Genomic DNA, 19437 nt, shown 5'->3' with positions numbered 1-19437 from the left:
AATGACTTGGTCTTGATCTTCAATAATAATAAATCAATCAAAGACGCGCATTCCCTCCGATACATCATGATAGCAAGTGACAGGGTGCGTGTGTGGCATTAATTAATGGGTTGCAGCAGAAAAATCGTGGAGGGTATCGATGAGATATCAGGGGAAGACGGTGATATGGTCGTAAGGAGGGATCGCGGGAGAGAGAAGAGTTCGTATCAACAAAATCCAATCGTCCTCATAGTTAGACCTGAAGGAGTGATCAGAAAGAGCGAACATGTGAAAAGGATGACACATACTAAGCTGAGCTCAAGGGTCCATACTCGCCTTGCCCACAGCTTCACAGGAAGCGATGGTTCTCCAGGCCTAGCTAGATCGACCTCAAGGCCATCCCACCAGCACTTGCGCTATGAAGAACGACAGGTGAATGACTGTTCCGCACATATGCAATCAAACTTACCGCCGGTTTTCTCCAGAACAATAGCAACTTCTGAGCCGTAGCCATTTGGTTGTAGTCAATGGTGACCGGCCGCTCGCCATTTTGTCCTGGAGGATGATGTACGATGCCCGTCTTGAGCAATACAAGAGCAATTGACGAGATGCAGCATCGCGAAGGCTCCATAGCACGGAATCCCCATTCGTCGTCTCGGTTGAACCCACTATGGACGCTGTCAGCCACACCACAAGTAACCGTCAGGGTCCATACCTCATGCACAACATATCGATAAGGTGCTGCTCAGCAATGTTGTTCTCCTTGTGAACATTTCGTTGGAGGGCAGTGAAGATATTACGCTTGTCCATGACATTTTGTCCACATCTGTGCTTGATGTCAAGAAGCGCTTGGTTGTCCATGACATTTTGTCCACACCTATGCTTGATGTCAAGAAGCGCTTGGTTGGCGGTACCGTGTTCATCGGTCAGAGCCCTCCCATCCTTTGGTGGTATCGCAAAATATTCAAGTTCCTCGCGCAGCACAATGATAGCCTGCTTGGTAAGGAGTGGATTCTGCGATGCAGAAGGTCCAAAGTCTGAAGGTGACCCGTCAAGCAGATGTTGTTGTGCCGCGAACAAACCAGGCGACGTAGCGGTCCCATAAAACGTGTCTGATGCGTTTCTGAAGAAATCAAGTACGTATGCAAAGCATTCTGGATCGAACTGCAGCGCGTCAGCAAGCATGAACCACGTGAATACCGATCAGTGCCACGCACATCGACACCGTATACTTCGTCGTCCTCTTCGTTTTCCCCACCATCCGAAAATGCTTGGCTCTGACGACTCAAAACGAGCCCGTTAGGGAAGAGACACAGGAGAACAGATTCAGGGAGATTCATGATAGTTTCTCTGTCAACCGAGAAACGTCTGCCCCGGAGGTCGAGGAGCAGCCTGGTAAGTAGCTGAGGTTGAAGGCTAGTGTTCACAGGTGCATGTTGGGACACCTGCGTGATTGGCGATGAGGATATCGAGACTGCTGCCATGATGGTCAACAGAGATGATGAGGACCTTGGTGGAAACTGTTATGAACAAGTTGTGAAACGCTATTCGGGGATTTAGAACATCAACTTCGTCCAGCGCCTCGAGGCTACCACGACCTTCCTTGTTTGTGCAAACCAAATACTTCCATAATAACCCTGGATTCAAGATCGTACTTGGTTTTCTGCTACAAAGAGTCTATGCAAAAGGAGCGGACGATGCACGAAATAAATCTGAGAGATAGTTTAGGCATCAAAATTGAAATATTACAGAGATATTGCGTTTTGCGGTACTGTTCGAGATCAATGGCGCACGCTAAGATAAAAGTGAAGGAAAGACGAGAAGCACGAAAAAAGTCGTTAGGTATCATCACAGAACACGTGTGAGCGGAGTCCATAGAGAGCAAACGAGATTGCAAGAGAATCCGTAAATCACTGCGAAGCCAAGGTCTGGAACCTGTCAAGCTAGTCTCGAAGAATGTCACATGAAATCAAAAGTAGAAATAGTCCTTAATATCCGCCTCCATATGCTCCGGGCTGGGGAGGCGCTGCGCCAGGTGGTAAATTAAACGCCGTCGACGATCGAGAGTATCGGTTCTGAGGCGCCTGCGATGGGGGTCGACGAACTGATTGTCTCGCTACCCTGCGCACGCCCTCGGGCCCAGGGACGGGCCCATTGTCAGACAAGCTAACCCCGCGGCCTCCCTGCTGCTGATATTTGCTGGGTACAGGTGGTGGCGACATATCTTCCGGCTCGGCACTATAACCGCCATATTGATCATCATAGGCAGCCACATGCGCCTCAGATCGGAATGGGTTCTGAGTTTCTCCAGGGTATTGGCTAGATATGGTTGGATTGCGAAGAACACCCCCTGCCCGGGTAACCTGTGCGTCAAACTGAGGGTACCGCGGTGCCGGAGATTCGTTATATGAATCGATATATTGGTCTTGCGGGCTCGGAACAAGCCGTTGGTTTGAGGTCGAGCCTACGTCTGAATACACAACGTCCTCGCTGGAGCGCGAGATGGCAGCTGATGAAGCTGACGTTAAAGAGGCGTGGTTCCTGCTGGCGGAAAGTGGCGCGGGGAGCGTAAGAAGGGTGTTACTGTCGTGTCTTGACCGGGCACCAGATGTGTAAGGCGCACTGGGCATAGACTCCGTCGTCGAAGAGTCGAGACCACCATTAGATGTCGGGTGGTTAATATCAGAATTCGACGCCATGGAATACCGGTTGCTGTAATGGAAGTCAGCTATAAGAAATAACACGCGCTATCAATAAAAGACCCACACAGTCGAGTCACGGGATTGCACCCCACTCTTCCACCGCCTATCACGCTCAAACTCGGCCCAACGCTTCATGACGATATGCGAGGAGTCAAATTCTCCCTCCTTGTCACTATGGTCGCCACCCTTGTCACCCGCAATCTGCCGCGTCTGACCCCACGAGAAGTCATCAAAATGCCAGAACGCATAAGCAGGGAGGAGACCGTTCCATATGGGCAGCGAAAACAAATATACAATCATCCATCCGACATACGCGACCTTGCGTGACGTCACGACAATGAGAAGACCGGGTAGACCGAGGACGATGGCCAACAGCACGAGGGGAATGGTAGTATTGGCACCGCCAGGAATGATCGAGATGATGATGAGGTAAAGAGTGAAACTGATAGCCGCGGGAAGGACAAGCGTTCCCAAAAGCTCCATACCCACAACGAATTGCATTGAGAAACAGAAGGTTCCGCAAAGATCACGGACCAAAACGAGCTCAAACAGATTGTGGATCGTTGAATTAATCCAGCGACGACGTTGGGAGAGCAACACGCGGAAGGTGTCAGGGACGATCGTCTTGCAGACTGCTTGGGGACAGAACATGTTCTTGCGCTTCGGGAATGTCTTGAGCAATAGGGTCGTGAGGTATCGATCTTCTCCGAGAAGCAATAGGTTCTTCTTGTGCAGCGTGTCAACAATGTTTTCCGAGTAGCGTTCCACAATATCGGGATTTGCCAGGACGGGAACCCAGTACCCAGTGTCGCCCTTGGGAGCCTTGATCCGGTACATACTGAAACAACCAGGCAAACAAGTAACACCACCAAACATGGCTTCGAAGGCCTTAGTCATGTGGTGTGAGATGTAGTATTCGAAGACTGCCAGCGAACGTTAGGGTTGGGTTGCAAAACACCAATAAACAAAACTTACCCTGCATCATTGTCACGAAATTATCCGCCTTGTTCGCAATCTTCGTCTCTCCACACAGCCCCATGATCTCAATATCCACGACCATACATGATACCATGCGCGTTAGCGAATCCGGGAACACCTTGGTATCCGCATCAACGCAAAGCACAAGTTCATACCGATCTGGGCTGACACCAGTCACGCGCCAGACAGAGTTGAAGAACTCATACTCAAACGTCGTCATCCGCTCGTCAAACATGACTTTCTGCAAGAACGCCATGAGCACGATCTGCGAGTCACGCTTGCCTCTGTTTCCAGGCTTCGCATCATTAGCTTCAAGCGGGTTGCCAACCTTAGCGACGACAACCATGGGGACGCGCTGCTGCTTCGACCGTTCAACTGAGGCATCATCGTAGTCGTAGAAACCGGCGTAGACCTTAGCCATGTTGTGACGCTTGTGCCCATCTGCAATGGCGACATAGGAGTGCGCCTCGACATCACGGGGTTGGATGATAAAGTCTTTCATCATCGACAGACAGATCTCTGGCGTGGTCATTGTGTTCCCAGCACCCTTGACCATACCATCCACGATGACCAGAATGAGCTTGTGGCTGTTAGGATAATCTGTCGTGGCGAGGGAGTCGAGGGTTGTACGAAGACCCTCAACAGACTCTGAGTATGCTGTGACCAGGCAAATAGTGTGCGCGAGGGGGAAGTTGAAAGGTTCGAAATCGGGAGCAGGCTGTGGTACAACATTCTGCAGGGGGAACGGACAGGGGGTATCGAGAAATACCGAGCGAGGGGATATATTACGAGACGAGACGTCAGCAAACGACATAGTGCTCCTTGACTGGCGGTATGGTGTGTCAGGGGGAGTCACTTTAGAGGGAGCCTTGGTAGTGGAGTATGTGGTGTTCCGCTTGTATGGATCAGCCATTCCGAAATTCGTGGTAGGGCGAGGAGAGGCGCCCTTAGGCATGTTCTCCTGCGGTGTGAAGCGGGAGGTTGACGGGAAGAAGCCTTTCTTCCCAACCTTTCCATTCCGCAGCCCACTCTTGCTCACGTTAGGGCGATACTCGCTCGGTGCAGGTCGGTAGATGTCATTCGACCAGGCCTCAATCTCAGCGGAGCGCTGCATGCGTTGCTCATATGTCTCCCGCGGGAAATTCCCAAGCTTCCATGAGAAAAACCATGCGAACATGACAGCCATGACGAAGCGAATGGAAACGACGCCGATGATGAATACAAGGGAAAGGTAGAGGACGACCTCGGAGGCAACGCAACCAATTGAATTGGTATCGATGAACCCGACCGTGATCACGTCCTGGAGACACATGCCGATCTGGCGCTGGTTTGCTCGTAGGAACATCATCGAGAGGTCTTTTCCATTATATGTCCCATCCCCATTCTTCAGCTCATCGAAGACGGCAGGATACTGCACCTCAGTGGTGTTGAGCCACTGTAGGAGGTTTAGGTCGAGAACGTTTCTAGGAAAGTGGGTAAAAATCATAAAATATAATTAACTAGGTGGAGACTCACGACTCGAATACGGCCAAATTACGGTCAGAAGCTGCGACATCATCCCATGTATAGTAAACCTGCCCCTGAGGTTTCATTGCAGCTAGTCCCTGCCTTGCTGTGGAAGATACATGACAGTTCGTCGAATCTGTATATCCGGACGTATTCTGCGAGTTTGTCTGCGGATTGAACACATTGCATGGGAAGTACCAATCCAGCATTGACCCGCTGCCTGTGATACTGGAACCGTTCCCCTTCGTAATAACGCCCAGGCAATTATCATTGGTGATCTGGAACAAGAAGCTGGCATCGTTACCCGCGATGTTCCATCCACCAGTCAGAAGTGGGTTTGTTGATCCGTTGAACGGCCCGACAGCTGGATGCTTGAAGTTGGAAAAGTCGTAGTCATAGCCGTGAATGATTACCGAATTGTTCTGGATCTGGCCTTGGTGGAATCGATTTGGAGGCGTCCCGCAAACGGCTTCTGTGAAGCCGAATGTGATAAAACCGACAGCAGTCATCTCCATCAAGATAATGCTAATGAGACCCATTTTCTCGCGCCATGCACGCTGCTGGTCCGGTGTGCGGATACCTGAGACAATATAAGTACTCTTGCAACAAAAGCGTTCCAGGATTGCGTACCGCACGCTCTGAACAGGAAGTGAGGAATCAAACAGGTAAGAAGGTAACAGTAGATAAACCAGGCATCCTTAGGTCCTGGCCCGATGCTGTCGAGACATTTGCGCGAGTTGCGGTCAGGTACTGTCGGTGGCGCGGGGGCCTGAGTCGACGCTGGGCGCTTGCGCCGAAGGGTCGCACCCCGTTTGAAGAGAGCAAGTCCCGACTCCTGCACGTCCTCCTCACGCCCAAGGAGGGATTTCCCTCTGCGAAGCTTTGCTTTCTGCGGATAGTTTCCAGTAGCTAAAATAACGAGTTAGACGACATATTACCCTGGGTGGAGATACGCACTGGACGGCTGTACGCCCACTCTGCCGGTTCCCTCGTCCTGCATCTGCGCTGCATGGGTGCGATAGTGCCATTGCCTATGGCCAGGTTCAATCTTCTCTCTGTCTGGCCTTACCAGACTCTTCTTCCGCCCCACTCGCCCAGGATCTATGTACTCTGCTCCTTCTGTGTCGACATAGGTAGGGGAAAGTTGATTTTGATATGCGGAGGGCATTGTACGCTGGCGTTGCTGATCTAGGGCACTCTGCCTATCACCACGCTCAATATTTTGGAAGGATATATTTGGTGACCTGCCCTCATGGGACTGGTTGAAGGCTGGCCTCGGCTGCGAGGACGGGCGATGGTGCCCAGAATACTGCTGCTCTGGGTATACGGGGGGTGACTGTGGAGGTGATGGGTGATGATACTGCTGGTGGTAAGCAGACCGCGGAGGTCTTTGATCACGATAATCCATTGTTTTGAGCCAAGGAGGGTTCGGATCGCTCTATCGTGCTCGCTGTCGTTGACGCCGGCGACGCTGGTTTAGACGTCGATTGTGATGGTGAAGAGAAAAGAGCGGCGGATACGAAGATTCAATGGAAGGGAATGGGAAATGGTGCCCCGTGTTGGTGGCGCAAGGCAAAAGCCCTCAATACGTCGTTTTTTGCCACGAGCGGGTCAACAACTGCAAGTACCATTTTCGGCTGACTACACACGCTTATGCAAAATGAAGAAAAATCAAGGCGTTTCCATTACTCAATTATCATGTCTACAAATCAGATAACAAAGTAGTCTGAAAAATAATAGGGTGCAAGTCGGTCAGACTGATGGTGTTTCTGCAGGCGGTGAAGGATGAAACCATTTGAAATGGCTCATGCTGACCGCAGTCCATCATTGGCCAATCACTTGCCGCACATGCTATAGTCTAAGCAACGTGAGGACCGTCAAGGATTACGAATGATCATTGAGAGCGGAAAAAAAACCACAGCCTACCTCGGCTATTTCTATACACAGACTCCCACTCAGCACTGTAGACGCCATCAGCGCCAATTCGCCGTTGCATGCGAGCATGGCGGTCAAAAGACATTCAATATTCAAGTCTTCAGTGCGGGACTCCAGATGTAGTGCTGTGTCCCGTTCCATTGTGGACGATGCGACCCCGCTTTTCTCGTGAACGGTTGTGCACATAGCCATCTGCAGGCCTAAGAATATTCTCGCAAGCCGAATTGCCGCTGTTACACGCCATGCAACACCTAGAGTGGGAACAAGCGCTATGCATAGAAACATACCTGACATTGATCCTGTGGGGGTGCCTCAACAGTCGATTTAAACGGATCAAACCAAACCATAACACCCGAAAGCAGCGGCTCAACAATTGGACTATGAGAATACGCTCTGTCTACTACCCATTACTCGGGGCGGTCTATAACCCGTGTGAGTAAGATCAAAGGTGATGATGTCCTGGGAGCCAATTTTTTGCACGGCAAATGTATAACCATTCACATAGCAATCACATAGGCTTGCTAGGGAGCTGGGTCAACAGGACGCCATAGCGCTTTTTGAGAGTAACACGATGCCTCGAAAATTTGTCATCGGGCGAGAAACGTGCTGTATATGCAACAAAGTATCAGCATACCAAATGATGCACGCTCGCAGACCTGAAAAAATGGCATCAGGAAAGACGAACCTGGGTGTGCAGACTTGGTTATTCTGCCTGTATCCGTCGTTTTCTGAAATGACTATTCAGAAAAAAAGCCTCTCCATGAAAGTATAGGTACTCACGTTCAGAGTATATATCCTGTTCCCACTTTCGTCTAGCGTATACATAAGATGCATGGCTGCGAATGGCTGGTGAACGTTGAACGTCGTCGACGACAATGAGCAAAACCACAAAATATAATATTCCCACGCTGCCAGGATTGTCACCCTATCTTAGGTACTAGTCTGTTTATTACTAAACCTACCACCAGTGCACTACATGTGTACTCATGGGTCCGACCCTTGGCAGTCTTTGTTCAACTTCTTTCACTTAGCTCTTCGTCTCACACCATGACCAAAACTGTCCTTACCACCCCAGAGCTAGGCACTGTCGTACAGCCCGTTTACCAATACTCCGACGAGCAAACAGCCCAGGTAAAGGCATTACGCGAGGTGTGGTGCTTATCTTCCCGCACTCAGCAGTTAGCTGAGTCGTAAAAAGCATACAGATACCTTGCTCCTGGATCCCTCAGATCCGTATCATAAATGGGAGCTCCGGTGGGTGAATAAGCCGGATACCATGCCCCGGTACATGCGTGCAGCCAAATGGAAACTCCCAGACGCGATGCATAGAATAGAGGGAACGCTCAAGTGGAGGAGGGAGCTCCAGCCGGAGCTAATCAAACCTGATGACGTAGGTGCATATTCAACTCAAAGATAATATTGGCGTATACACCATTGCCAATACGCAGGTGAAGATAGAATCCGAGACCGGGAAGATGTATGTAGCTTCTTCTCCAAATGAACTTGACCCAGTCGATTAACAGAAAACAGCCTCTTAAACGGCTTTGATAAAGATGGCAGGCCTATCATATACATGCGCCCTGGTCGCGAGAACACCGAGACCAGTCCTAGGCAGTTGAGACACCTTGTCTGGTGGCTGTATGTCCCTTGTTCTCTCAATCAACGTCAACTCACAGGAGCGCAGAGAACGCGCAAAAGACTTGATGCCCCCGGGACAAGAGACGCTGGTTATTATCGTAGACTACAAGTCCACGACGCTTCGCACCAACCCTTCGATATCCATTGCCAGCAAAGTACTTACGATCCTTCAGCAGCACTACGTAGAGACCCTCGGTCGCGCAATCGTCACCAACCTCCCAATGTTGCTTAATTTCTTCTACAAAGGTATTTCGCCGTTCTTGGATCCTGTCACCCGGGACAAGGTGCGTGATGTCCTGATTATTCGGAGAACCTGGTTTATGAAGTTTGATCCGTCAGATGAGGTTCAATCCCGATCTTCTCGAGCTCATTCCAAAGTCTCAACTGGACTCTGACTTTGGAGGCGATTTCGAGTTCGAGTTCGATCACGAGATATACTGGAAGCAAATCGTCGAGTAAGTTTCCAGGGACCTTGTTATGACGCAAGCTCTAACATCATTAGTTTCTGCGGCATCGCCGACGATGGCACCCGCTTAGAAGGCTATTTCGACGGACCAAATAGCATCCATGCACAATTGCCTTCACAGCTGTCAGAGTGAGAGTTTCTACTCATCAGACGATTTATTTTTCCCACTGATTTACTCCGATGGTAACAGCGCGGATACTGAATCCGGTACTGCAACACCCAGTTCCGCCTCCACCACTATTGCATCCGTTACCTCTGCCGGCGAGACAAAGGCGCTTGCTTCAGCCGAAGTGGCACCCGCTGCCCCCGAGTCGATTGAGGCGTTGTAGATTACTTAGATATAATCTACTTATCTTGTGATAGCTTTGCGCTATATACACGGTCCTTTAGCCTGCTCAGCTTTTGACGTAGAAGTGTTTGTTATGACGAGGTGGCCGAGTTCTCGCCATGATGCTATGTGGAGCATCATGCATCATGCATCACCCCACAAGACTTTGCAAACGCTCCATCATAGAACAAGTAATTCACGAACTTGAACAGCTGCCTAAATGAGCAAGATGACATAAGCCTGACTGCCAAAGCCACGAGTCGCGGACGCCTTCTGCCACAGTCTGCCATCGACGCCACCCAATTTCCCCAGCCGCCGCACGACGTCAGCCACAGGTTTAGCCACAACGAAATCAAGCTCGAATTGACGAGCGCAATCAAGCCCCAATAAATTCAGAACAAAAAAAAGATCAACTTAAGTCTGAACGGGCGATCTATCTACATAGAATCCATCCAAGATGGTCCGACAAACGAAACAGACAGTGCGTAGTGCTCGCGGATTGAATTGTGCTTATCAGCCACCTAAATTCATTGTGGCTGAACTGTAGCCGGAAGAGAAAAAAGAGTCTCAGAAGAGAAAGACGGTTCAGAAGAAAAAGGTGACAGAGACTGGGGTATGGCCGTGCAAAATCGATGGTTGTAACAAGCAGTTTGCGAGAGAGGCCGATCTTAAAAGGCACCAGCGAACTACCAAATTACACTCCGTGCCAGGATTGTGAGTGCTTAATCGAGTATGTGTGATACGGGATGCGGTTCTGACGTGGCTCTACCCCTGTAGTGCATGTCCCCAATGTGATGCTACATTTACACGAGTATGTTCTCCTTTCATCACCTTGATTGATATGGTACAATTGATCGATGCACCTTCCAGACTGATGCACTACGTAGGCATCAGAAGTCGAGGCATGGCAATGTATTGAGTGTCAGCTCATTTATCTGATTGGATTCATAATATAGACACAACGGTGTAATCATCGAACCTACGGAGGTCGAGAAGAAGAAGGGTAGCACCGAGAACGAGCCTCGGGCGTCAGGGTCGCAATCTCACAGCCGAAGTCCATCACCGTCGTCGGAGAATCCACCCGATATTATTGCTCCCCCTCTCGGTGCCATTGGTGGTCCTCAAGGTCCACACAGTTATTATCGTCAACACACTATGCCCGCAGGTGGTAAGCCCATTCGTTCTCGACCTAGTCGCCCTCTCAATTGTCACAGCATACATGACACCTCCACTTGGAGTCATCGTTGAAGGTCAATATCCCCCCAGCGTTGGACTGCCAACATCGTCGGCCCGATTACACCAGGCAACGTGGCCCCCAGGTGCCTGGATTCCTGACGGGTCGCAACCGCCGCCGCCCATGGCAACTATGGGCTATCCACATCCTTATTATTCATATTACCGCGGAATACCTCACCCACCACCCCCTGAACTCATGGCACATCTACAAAACGGTGTCCAGCCGCATTCTCCCTCACCTTGTGATGAATCATCAAGCATAAGTAGTCCTGGTTTGGCGAGTATGCACAGTGGCGGTAACCACTCAGCATCGGGGCGAACAGGAAACTTCCAGGGGAATGAATCAAGGTCTCCTGTCATCGACCCTTCATTAGACATCTCACCAGTGTCACCAAATACAAACCGCAAGACCGTATCCCTCAAGGTCACTCACGCCGCCGTAGACGTCGCCTTGAAGTCATCAGAAAGAGAGTCGCCGTGTGCGCCAGATAGCATCCATTCACCACTCAGCCATGTGGACCCTCGATCAGTATCACACCATTCTAGCTCAGCTTCTAATGGAGGTAGCACCGATGAACGAAACGAATCATCAAGAGACCTCACGTCCAACCACGATATAGAACCATCCGGACTATTTTATCCCTCGAGATCACCGCCTCATACTCACAGTTTCGAACGTCCACCTGAAATGGAACACATGCTCACTGAAGATGGAGAGCCCATGCTAAATCCAGGTTCGTTCTATTCCTTTGTTCGTTTCGAAAGTCGATATTTATGTATTCGCAAAGCCGAGCTTCTGACTCAGGTGGGTAATGCGGTGACTGCTACAGAACCTAATGTATATGATCTGATGATGGACCTACTGAACCAGGAATCCCTTGCATCCCCTCCTCCATCGCTATAACAGTACTCTATATTATTCACGCTATTTCCCTTCGTTCTTCACATGCATTACCTTACTGTACTCACGCATACATAGCTTGCCTTCCGTGCATAAAACATTGGAAACTTTTGTAACACTCGCCCTAATCATCATCAAAGTCATAGATTCAAAACATCAGTTGCTACATGCTTGTGGAAAGCGAATGATGAAGAACATCGGTACGTGTAGGGATACAACAAATGTCGCTGTTGAAAGCGTAATATATGTAAGGAATTCAGGATGTGTGTATGATAGTGTTACAGTTTAAAGAACGGTGACCTTGGGCCATGGGAATTGCGGACCAACCTGATGAATTCATAATCAGTAAGCGTTCTGGTATTCGAAGCTTTTGACTTACAAGCTGGACACACATAGCACCCATCTTGTGTCCGACCTCGACACACTCGTCTAAGCTCTTACCAGCGACGTATGCGCCGAGGAAGCCGCCCGCAAACGCGTCACCAGCACCGTTGGTGTCAACGATCAGCTTGTCCTCGATGGGGTTGACCTTGAAGATCTTAGGACTGTCAGGTGCGGCGGAGGATACCATGGTAGTGGACTCGGCACCGTGCGTGAAGATCACGACACGCGGGCGCGATGCGTTCGACTTGGGGGAGATCGCGACGGCCTTGGCGATCGCTGCGAGGTCCTTGGTGTCTGGCAGACCGTTTGCGGCGGCATATGCCTCAGCCTCAGTCTCGTTGCCGATGATGATATCGCAGTAGGGGAGGACAGACTGCAGCTGGGTGCCGAAGAATTGCGGGATGAAAGGCGCCGAGAAGTTCATTGCGAACACCTTGTTAGCGCTGGATGCATTTGTGCTGAGCTCGAGTACGCTGGACGTGCCGTGCGTCAGGAAGAAGCCTTCTACGTAGAAGACTTTTGCAGCTGCCACCAAAGGAGCAACGGCGGGGGAAGAGAGATGGGATTGTTCGAACATCTCGGCCGCGCTGAGGTTCGTGACCAGGGAGCTAATATTGATTGATTGAGTTCGATGATACAAAACCAGTTATGATAACCTTACCGATGGTGCCCAGTAAGGACGACGGCGCAAGCACCCGTCTTTTTGCCTGGCTTGACGAGGTAAACCTCCTGCAAACCCTCACGCTTGTTTGCCGCACGCAGTTGTTCTGCGAGATCATCATCTCCCACGCAACCAGTGTAAACCACGGAATTGGGGGGAAGAACATACTGTGGGAGTGTGATTATCTGAAACCTGAGGCTTGAGTAGAGAGCATCAAAGACTTACTGCAGCTCCCCGGGCAGCGTTTTGGGAAGCACCACCAGCAACGTATGTAACCTTGTAGTTCTTTACGATCTCATCGTAGCTATAGGCATTGTGGATAAGGGTTGATGTAAAGAACGGTGATCCATGCACTTACATTGACATGTGCTTCTCTTCCGCCAGGATGGCATCGTTGGCCTTCAGATCGTACTTCTTTAGCAGCTCCTCGCCGTTAGTGACCTGCACATCGAGGAGGGGGTTACCCATGCAAAAGAGTTGGTACGTCTGAGAGGCCATGGTGGTATAAGATCAACAGGTGATGTGAACTCGGGTGAGAACAAGAGAAGTTAAAAAGATCGATATCTACCACTCGTGTGATAATCATACAGATAATTTTCCATGTCAACATCTAGGAACGAAGCTGATAATCTACCTTTTATCTATTTGGTCTGGGAATTGGTCACTTTATCACATTGATCATCCGAGACGAAAATACATAGGCCGAACTCGAGCATGAGGAAGATCTATGACCCAGGGATCGTATCACACAAAAATCGACCATCAGCGCTGCGCCATGCGTCAATTGGTACTGACGGTCAAAATATCATTGCAAAGAACGCTGCCGTGATGGTGGCCAAGGTACATAAGTACTGTATCATCACATGAGGTAAATATGTCACTGAGTCAATGTTTGGTACTTTTGAGTCACGGATGCCTGCTCCTCCAGCTCCATGATATCCTCGACAGCCCCAGCACACCGTCTTACTTCTACGTCACCCATCATTATGATGAGTCCTTGATGGGCCCTCACCGCTATCGCTACCACTGGCATTTCCAATATGATGCCTAGTACGCCGCTGGCGTCGCCTCGTCCAGCGTATGCCATTTCGTGAATGATTTGTTGATGCAGCGAACCCTCAAGCTGTTCGGAGACCGTGCTCAGAAGTTGTATGTATCCTCGTCAAGGCAATCGTTGATTCTGCACATCATTTGTCAATAGGTTCCTTCAGCGGTATGTATGTCAAATTACTCACTTCGCTGGTGAGCCATTCCCGTGATGGTACTTCAGGTCGTTGCCAGATTTTCGATAATCTGATCGTTGGTACGTGTTTTTCATCGCGCCGTGTTTGCTGTTACTTATGTTGGAACATGCCTATTCATCAGTAGCAGAAGGATAATAAACTACTTGTTTATTCTTCCATCAACAGCGTGAATTAACAATGAAATACACTGCAAAGATGCTGAAGTCAATGTCATAGGTGAAATGAGCCCATCAGATGTTGCGCGATCTCGGAATTGGAATTACTCCGATCGACCATACTTAGCCACACGCGAGCCGTGCGTCCCTCTATTATCCTTCCATTAAATCAGTCTGAGATACAGGCAGATATGGCTGGGGTTTCTATTTGCGATTGTCAATGGTTCTGGGTTCCCAACGATTGGTATCTAGCAGGACCGGTGATCACCAATAATCGCCATTTTCTCTGCAAGCGTCTTTCGAATGTCGATCTTCAAATATACCAGATCGAAGCGCGCGCCTAGAGTTCAGCCTTTTCCCCCTCAAGCTGGACTATTCCATGCTGCACGGGAACGCAGGTAGGTATTAGCAGAAGGGTCTATGCAAGACGATGTATTGTTGCGTGTATGGCCAAGTGATATTGGATCACGTGAAGGAGAAATGAGGTGGCGCTGAACATGAACTATGTATGTGTTAGTAATCGTAAAATCATAGCGATAATGGCAAGGCATGACGTAGATGGAGCAATACAAGTAACACAACAGGTGTCGCACATTGTCCGGAGAATCAAGAACACTACACAGATAGAATGGTGATGGGGGTAAATTTCGCGCTCGTGAACAACCTAACCACGGGAGTAAGGGACTACCTGCCCGCTCAAGCAATCAGTGGGCCGCGCATTCCATCGCCGCGACGAGCCGCGAGAATGCCGCGGATGAGCACAACAAAGATGGCAAAAGTTACAAGAAGCCTAGCAAGGATATCAACAAAGAAGCAATAGACATGTATCAATGACACATACCAAATAACCCAGGCAAAGCCTTCTAGCGCGTTAAGTTGACCACAATAGACGAACACGTTCTGGGTACTAGACAGATATAGGAGGTCAGCAATGAGAGAGCGTAGGAGGAAGATACACTAACGTGCAATTCAGCCCTCCACCGAGAGTTGCAGTTATACTTGCAGCACCCGCGGTCCAGAAGACCCATGTTATGAACAGGCTACAACGAGTTGGTCAGCAAGTTCGTCCGTCCATATCAACGGAGGGCTACGTACAAGAATATATGAGAAGCCACACTAGCCATAACAGTGTCTGGAAGAGAGAAAAAGAAGAACATGTAGAGACCAGAGAATACGACGGTCCATATTGAAGTGAACAACAGAAAACGAGTGCGGTCTCGTTCATCTAGACTGAAGTAGTTGTTGTGGGCATTAAAACGTGACGTGAGCCAGGCCGAGATTGCAAGCTACCATAGGAGGTTATTATTTCACCGTTACAACAAAAAGGGCACACACCTCGATGATACTGAAGAACATAATCAACGAGAAAACAACTGAAATTCGGGGTGTCAGCTAACTGAGTAAAGCACGATGAGGTAGACTCACTAGGGTGTCCCCTTCGCATGTGGGTATCAAAAGCCATTGCGCGAGGTAAAATTGGTTTGAGTGAGGTTCGTGACTGTTCGTGAATGATGAAAGTAGAAAGAAAGAAGTGGGTTTCGATGGAGACTGTGGAGACTGCGCGCAAGTTGAACAGAAGCACCGTGGCTGTGCAGCTGTGTTACCGCATTCAGTTCTGACGTCATCACTTGTCTTCGCAACTGCTATTGTGTATTTCTGACAAGGTAACAAGGCAAACGTGTGATATCCAAACATTGTCCATATGAGATGAGCAGTAATGTACAAATGAGACTATGCGGCGAGAAAGACATTTTGAAATTGAAAACCCTTAGAAGCGGACAAAGCGGGCACTAATGGACATCCCTTCGTCTGGGACGCAAACGCGGTCACCAGGCATGAGTTTGTCGCAGTCTACTTTGGGGTTGACAATGCGGAGTTTGTCTAAAGAAGAATTGTGGCTGGTGGCGATATCCCAACAAGTGTCCCCAGGTTGCACGATGTAGGAGAGTGTTGTTGAAGGGCATGGAATGGGGGCGACGCGTGTAGGCAACAGGACGAGACGCCACACCAGTAATAAGACTACGGCGATAATGAGAAAGAATGGGAAAAGTGTCCGATAAGCTCCTCCTCGCAGATTGTACCGCGTACCGTGCTACAGCCGGATTAAGATAGGGTGGAGGCTGTGACGTGGAGGAACTCACCTCATCCAAGGCCAAAATATGGTAACCGTCAGTGCGGGTAGGAGCAGCTTCCAAGTCGCTGTCTTCGTCTACCTCTTGAGGGATGGAAGGAGGAATTTCAGACACTGAATGCAGGTGTCAGCTGTGAGCGATACCAAGACATCATCCACAACCTCACCCAGCGTGAGCTCTCCAAATTCGGAGCCTTCTGGCCCTTTGTACAACAAGCCTTCACGGTCGTGAAAATAATACCGCCCGCTGTCGGCGTCGTAACCAACTCGTTTCACACCTTCTGGGAGCCTGTAGTCATCCTAAAAAATACACGTCAGTTTCTCGAAGGCAAGGTCAAAAGTAGGACAGTACTTCGTCGTACTGCGTCCAGCGCCCCATAGTGTTCGTCGCGCACAGAAGGCCAACCAGTGGATAAGTGCTGTGGTTGCGAAACAAGAACTTCTTAAAGTTGGGATTGAAAGGGAGACTGAAGTTGTTTTGACGCCAGCAGTGCAATATTGATGTCGCGGAGAACGCCGAACATTTGTCCACAAGTGTCAACAAGGCGCCCGCTAGGGGTTGTGGAGTGATGCACCGTATCGGACTGATTGTACTTATCATGCAAAACTGTAAGCCCGTTGGCTTACCTGAGTTCCCATAATCAGCGCTCAGCATAAATACTCTCCGAGGTAATGAAGCGTGAGCTTTCATTATCACTACCTTTCGGCGTGGACGACAGTCTTGACCTACTTACAAAAAATCATGTTTCCAATTTCATCCGAACTCATATTCAAAGTTGCCTTGCGCAGTGAGGCGTTACTCACTTTGCCTCGCTGGAACAAAGGGACAGCCTTCACGAAAGAAGAGCGCAAAAGTTTTGGTCTGACGGGTAGAATTCCCTCGCGCGTCAATACCCTTGACGAACAGTGCGATAGAGCCTATGATCAGCTGCGCTCTGTTGACTCCCCCATACGCATGAATTCGTTCTTGCAGAGTCTGAAAGAGCAAAACTGGGTGCTTTACTATTCCCTGCTATCTAGACATCTCAAGGAGTTGACTCCTATTATATATACCCCTACGGAGGTGAGCGTTTGCCTTGTCTTGAATGTTCAAGGGATCGACTGTATTGCAGGCAGAAGCGATTGCAAACTACTCCCATCTTTTTCGTCGTAGCGAGGGCTTGTTTCTCACATTCTCGGATCAAGACTCCATGGAGGAGGATTTTCTGGAGCAAACCCGCGGCAGAGAAATTGAGCTGATAGTCTGCACAGACGCAGAGGCCATCCTCGGCATTGGCGATCAAGGCGTTGGTGTATGCACCATTTCTGTTACGTATCCTTGCAACTTATCACTAATGCATGACGTCATAGGGAATCGGGGTGAGTCTCAACATTTCTGCGACGAAAAGTGTTGCAGAACAGAGGTTGTTTTAGATATCAACTGCAAAATCTGTGATATACACGTGAGTTCGCTCTGCCTCCGATTATCCTCTGATCTTATATCGCGACAGGTTAATGGTTGGGATTAACCCGTCGAAAGCGCTCAGTGTGACCCTTGATGTCGGCACCGATAACGAAACACTTTTAAACGATCGTCTCTATGTTGTGCGTGACTTTTAAATCACAGTTGCTGTTTGCTCATCGGACAATTCAGGGATGGCCTTCGAGAAGAGTCCGAGGTGTCGAGTATGATAAATTCATCGACAAGTAAGTTTGACATACTACTTGGTTGGTCTCGCCTCACGGGCTTGCCATGGCTTCGTAGGTTTGTCCAGTTGATTCGCAAATATCAGCCACACTGCCTGTTGCACTTCGAAGATTTTGGAGTCACCAATGCTCAGCGACTCCTTGAGCTATACCGGAATGAACATTCTGTTTTCAATGATGATATGTATGGCTACACAACGTCCATGATCAACACTAACGTTCCGTAGCCAAGGAACTGGCGCAGTTACATTGGCCGCTTTGATGGCCGCCGTCGGGGTGACAAAGTCGAAGCTGGCGGATCAACGCTACGTCATTTTCGGAGCAGGTTCTGCGGGCCTTGGGATTACAACACAAGTCCGGGATGCAATCATGCTCGCAGACGGCGTTTCTCGTGAGGAAGCCAACAAGAAGTTCTACCTCGTTGACCGCTTTGGTCTCATCAAGCAGTCTCTTGGCCCTGATAAGATACGCGCTGCACTGCAAGAGTTTGTGCGGCCCGATGAAGAGTGGGCCGGTGTTCTGACTAATGACGCGGGAGAGGTTGAGCTTCTGGAGGTTGTCAGGAAAGCACAACCAACAGTTCTGATAGGATGTTCGACGAAAGGGGGTGCTTTCACAGAGCGCGTCGTGAAGGCAATGAAGAAAGGCTGCGAGAGGCCTATTATTCTCCCTCTCAGTAACCCTAGCAAGCTGGTGGAAGTGGATCCGAAGGACGCGAATGACTGGACAGAAGGGATGGCTCTGCTGGCCACGGGCAGTCCATTTCCACCAGCTAAAATGCCGAATGGCAAAGACTATGTGTAAGCCTTTCATATCGAGGGTATCGTGCATGAGCTGATTCGAACGTACAGCATCGCTGAATGCAACAGTGAGCTCCTGCGAAATTACCTGTTTGGGCATGCTAAGTAACGTTAACCGCTGCTGCTTTCAGATGCCCTCATCTACCCTGGACTTGGATTTGGTGCTGTGCTATCGCAATCCAGGCAGATGACCGACGGGATGATCATCGCAGGCGCACGACGTCTCGCTGCTCTCTCTCCTGCACTTAAAGACCCAGACAGTGGACTTTTACCCGACTTCCAAGATGCTCCAGCAGCGAATTTTGAGGTTGCGATAGCTGTAGCAGAACAGGCGTTTGATGAAGGCATCCAGGGAGTCAGCTGGAGCAAAGAAGAAGTGAGAACTAAGGCAGAAGAAAAACAGTGGAAGCCGGTGTACGGCAGGTATGAGTATGATGATCATGGTGCGAAGTAGTGTTGGACCTTGGTCCGTTTCGGAACTTCGAGAAGCAAGACTCATGTCTAATTGAAATTCGGCTGCAAAGAAGGAAGACCCAAACCGCAGCTTTGATCCTAGATAATTGCGCGCTGCGGGGCCCATCGCAGTGTCGTTACGCGCTGTCTTCATTATTGATATAAAGCTGCAGGTATAATGCTATCGGAGTCGCGTTGAATTTGAAGCACCTCCCAACTCCAATACTTGTCACGCTTTCGCGTCGGTCACAAGT

At 49.6% G+C, this 19437-nt stretch overlaps 9 protein-coding genes across 9 annotated transcripts; 3 read left to right on the top strand and 6 right to left on the bottom strand.

Annotated features, from left to right (window-relative positions):
• Window positions 1-50: 50 nt before the first annotated feature.
• On the bottom strand, window positions 51-1597 carry EDB91DRAFT_750797 (uncharacterized protein). Its single transcript, XM_041328278.1, has 5 exons — window positions 1197-1597; window positions 695-1143; window positions 449-647; window positions 288-395; window positions 51-238 (listed from the first exon to the last, which is right to left on the bottom strand). The coding sequence occupies exons 1-5, from the start codon at window positions 1461-1463 to the stop codon at window positions 233-235; spliced, it is 1029 nt and encodes a 342-aa protein (XP_041173163.1). The 5' UTR covers window positions 1464-1597; the 3' UTR covers window positions 51-232.
• A 105-nt stretch (window positions 1598-1702) lies between these two features.
• EDB91DRAFT_750815 (glycosyltransferase family 2 protein) lies at window positions 1703-6773 on the bottom strand. Its single transcript, XM_041328279.1, has 6 exons — window positions 6123-6773; window positions 5796-6074; window positions 5175-5745; window positions 3657-5122; window positions 2746-3604; window positions 1703-2691 (listed from the first exon to the last, which is right to left on the bottom strand). Exons 1-6 carry the CDS (start codon window positions 6571-6573, stop codon window positions 1968-1970), a joined length of 4350 nt encoding a protein of 1449 aa, XP_041173162.1. The 5' UTR covers window positions 6574-6773; the 3' UTR covers window positions 1703-1967.
• An 835-nt stretch (window positions 6774-7608) lies between these two features.
• EDB91DRAFT_1059270 (H/ACA ribonucleoprotein complex, subunit Nop10) lies at window positions 7609-7934 on the bottom strand (the record flags this gene model as incomplete). Its single annotated transcript, XM_041314229.1, has 3 exons — window positions 7609-7706; window positions 7786-7828; window positions 7881-7934. The coding sequence occupies 3 exons, from the start codon at window positions 7932-7934 to the stop codon at window positions 7609-7611; spliced, it is 195 nt and encodes a 64-aa protein (XP_041173161.1).
• A 79-nt stretch (window positions 7935-8013) lies between these two features.
• Window positions 8014-9689, top strand: EDB91DRAFT_1156671 (CRAL TRIO domain-containing protein). The gene is made up of 8 exons (XM_041319646.1): window positions 8014-8249; window positions 8299-8490; window positions 8549-8577; window positions 8631-8738; window positions 8785-9022; window positions 9078-9193; window positions 9241-9333; window positions 9395-9689. The coding sequence occupies exons 1-8, from the start codon at window positions 8148-8150 to the stop codon at window positions 9531-9533; spliced, it is 1017 nt and encodes a 338-aa protein (XP_041173160.1). The 5' UTR covers window positions 8014-8147; the 3' UTR covers window positions 9534-9689.
• A 54-nt stretch (window positions 9690-9743) lies between these two features.
• Window positions 9744-11799, top strand: EDB91DRAFT_750378 (uncharacterized protein). The gene is made up of 9 exons (XM_041328277.1): window positions 9744-10013; window positions 10080-10246; window positions 10310-10343; window positions 10403-10434; window positions 10489-10700; window positions 10747-11331; window positions 11389-11502; window positions 11557-11573; window positions 11640-11799. Exons 1-9 carry the CDS (start codon window positions 9990-9992, stop codon window positions 11670-11672), a joined length of 1218 nt encoding a protein of 405 aa, XP_041173159.1. The 5' UTR covers window positions 9744-9989; the 3' UTR covers window positions 11673-11799.
• On the bottom strand, window positions 11795-13314 carry EDB91DRAFT_1156663 (Ribokinase-like protein). The gene is made up of 5 exons (XM_041319645.1): window positions 13073-13314; window positions 12940-13018; window positions 12715-12881; window positions 12049-12661; window positions 11795-11996 (listed from the first exon to the last, which is right to left on the bottom strand). The coding sequence occupies exons 1-5, from the start codon at window positions 13210-13212 to the stop codon at window positions 11955-11957; spliced, it is 1041 nt and encodes a 346-aa protein (XP_041173158.1). The 5' UTR covers window positions 13213-13314; the 3' UTR covers window positions 11795-11954.
• A 1495-nt stretch (window positions 13315-14809) lies between these two features.
• Window positions 14810-15575, bottom strand: EDB91DRAFT_1252564 (uncharacterized protein; the record flags this gene model as incomplete). The annotated part of the gene is made up of 6 exons (XM_041323524.1): window positions 14810-14903; window positions 14955-15020; window positions 15076-15153; window positions 15209-15399; window positions 15449-15486; window positions 15539-15575. 6 exons carry the CDS (start codon window positions 15573-15575, stop codon window positions 14810-14812), a joined length of 504 nt encoding a protein of 167 aa, XP_041173157.1.
• Window positions 15576-15743: 168 nt separating this feature from the next.
• EDB91DRAFT_1156659 (carbohydrate-binding module family 50 protein) lies at window positions 15744-16835 on the bottom strand. Its single transcript, XM_041319644.1, has 4 exons — window positions 16597-16835; window positions 16412-16544; window positions 16255-16358; window positions 15744-16205 (listed from the first exon to the last, which is right to left on the bottom strand). Exons 1-4 carry the CDS (start codon window positions 16621-16623, stop codon window positions 15882-15884), a joined length of 588 nt encoding a protein of 195 aa, XP_041173156.1. The 5' UTR covers window positions 16624-16835; the 3' UTR covers window positions 15744-15881.
• Window positions 16836-16854: 19 nt separating this feature from the next.
• Window positions 16855-19404, top strand: EDB91DRAFT_1156655 (uncharacterized protein). The gene is made up of 10 exons (XM_041319643.1): window positions 16855-17307; window positions 17357-17536; window positions 17595-17603; window positions 17658-17686; window positions 17735-17828; window positions 17878-17930; window positions 17989-18114; window positions 18158-18730; window positions 18782-18798; window positions 18862-19404. Exons 1-10 carry the CDS (start codon window positions 16987-16989, stop codon window positions 19182-19184), a joined length of 1725 nt encoding a protein of 574 aa, XP_041173155.1. The 5' UTR covers window positions 16855-16986; the 3' UTR covers window positions 19185-19404.
• The last annotated feature ends 33 nt before the right edge of the window (window positions 19405-19437 follow it).

The sequence above is a fragment of the Suillus paluster genome (genome assembly GCF_016628075.1).
Source record: "Suillus paluster strain FC165 chromosome Unknown EDB91scaffold_69, whole genome shotgun sequence".
Lineage (NCBI taxonomy): Eukaryota > Fungi > Basidiomycota > Agaricomycetes > Boletales > Suillaceae > Suillus > Suillus paluster.
The sequence above is the reverse complement of the archived record's forward strand: the minus strand, read 5'-3'. Positions and strand labels throughout refer to the sequence as shown.

Excerpts from the sequence above, each read along its gene's own strand:
- EDB91DRAFT_750797 (XM_041328278.1), bottom strand. The coding sequence starts at position 1,463 with ATGGCAGCAGTCTCGATATCCTCATCGCCAATCACGCAGGTGTCCCAA. Across the intron at positions 1,144-1,196 it reads ACGAAGTATACGGTGTCGAT|TTCGATCCAGAATGCTTTGC; the intron begins GTGCGTGGCACT and ends GACGCGCTGCAG. Across the intron at positions 396-448 it reads TGTTCTGGAGAAAACCGGCG|CGCAAGTGCTGGTGGGATGG; the intron begins GTAAGTTTGATT and ends CGTTCTTCATAG.
- EDB91DRAFT_750815 (XM_041328279.1), bottom strand. The coding sequence starts at position 6,573 with ATGGATTATCGTGATCAAAGACCTCCGCGGTCTGCTTACCACCAGCAG. Across the intron at positions 6,075-6,122 it reads AGTGGGCGTACAGCCGTCCA|CTACTGGAAACTATCCGCAG; the intron begins GTGCGTATCTCC and ends TCGTTATTTTAG. Across the intron at positions 5,123-5,174 it reads AATTTGGCCGTATTCGAGTC|AAACGTTCTCGACCTAAACC; the intron begins GTGAGTCTCCAC and ends CCACTTTCCTAG.
- EDB91DRAFT_1156671 (XM_041319646.1), top strand. The coding sequence starts at position 8,148 with ATGACCAAAACTGTCCTTACCACCCCAGAGCTAGGCACTGTCGTACAG. Across the intron at positions 8,739-8,784 it reads AGACACCTTGTCTGGTGGCT|AGAACGCGCAAAAGACTTGA; the intron begins GTATGTCCCTTG and ends ACAGGAGCGCAG. Across the intron at positions 9,023-9,077 it reads ATCCTGTCACCCGGGACAAG|ATGAGGTTCAATCCCGATCT; the intron begins GTGCGTGATGTC and ends TTGATCCGTCAG.
- EDB91DRAFT_750378 (XM_041328277.1), top strand. The coding sequence starts at position 9,990 with ATGGTCCGACAAACGAAACAGACA. Across the intron at positions 10,247-10,309 it reads TTACACTCCGTGCCAGGATT|TGCATGTCCCCAATGTGATG; the intron begins GTGAGTGCTTAA and ends CTACCCCTGTAG. Across the intron at positions 10,435-10,488 it reads CGTAGGCATCAGAAGTCGAG|ACACAACGGTGTAATCATCG; the intron begins GCATGGCAATGT and ends TTCATAATATAG.
- EDB91DRAFT_1156663 (XM_041319645.1), bottom strand. The coding sequence starts at position 13,212 with ATGGCCTCTCAGACGTACCAACTCTTTTGCATGGGTAACCCCCTCCTC. Across the intron at positions 13,019-13,072 it reads GAAGAGAAGCACATGTCAAT|CTACGATGAGATCGTAAAGA; the intron begins GTAAGTGCATGG and ends CAATGCCTATAG. Across the intron at positions 11,997-12,048 it reads GTGCTATGTGTGTCCAGCTT|GTTGGTCCGCAATTCCCATG; the intron begins GTAAGTCAAAAG and ends TGAATTCATCAG.
- EDB91DRAFT_1156659 (XM_041319644.1), bottom strand. The coding sequence starts at position 16,623 with ATGGGGCGCTGGACGCAGTACGACGAA. Across the intron at positions 16,359-16,411 it reads ATTTGGAGAGCTCACGCTGG|TGTCTGAAATTCCTCCTTCC; the intron begins GTGAGGTTGTGG and ends ACCTGCATTCAG. Across the intron at positions 16,206-16,254 it reads ATATTTTGGCCTTGGATGAG|CACGGTACGCGGTACAATCT; the intron begins GTGAGTTCCTCC and ends ATCCGGCTGTAG.
- EDB91DRAFT_1156655 (XM_041319643.1), top strand. The coding sequence starts at position 16,987 with ATGTTTCCAATTTCATCCGAACTCATATTCAAAGTTGCCTTGCGCAGT. Across the intron at positions 17,308-17,356 it reads TTATATATACCCCTACGGAG|GCAGAAGCGATTGCAAACTA; the intron begins GTGAGCGTTTGC and ends ACTGTATTGCAG. Across the intron at positions 17,829-17,877 it reads TAAACGATCGTCTCTATGTT|GGATGGCCTTCGAGAAGAGT; the intron begins GTGCGTGACTTT and ends CGGACAATTCAG.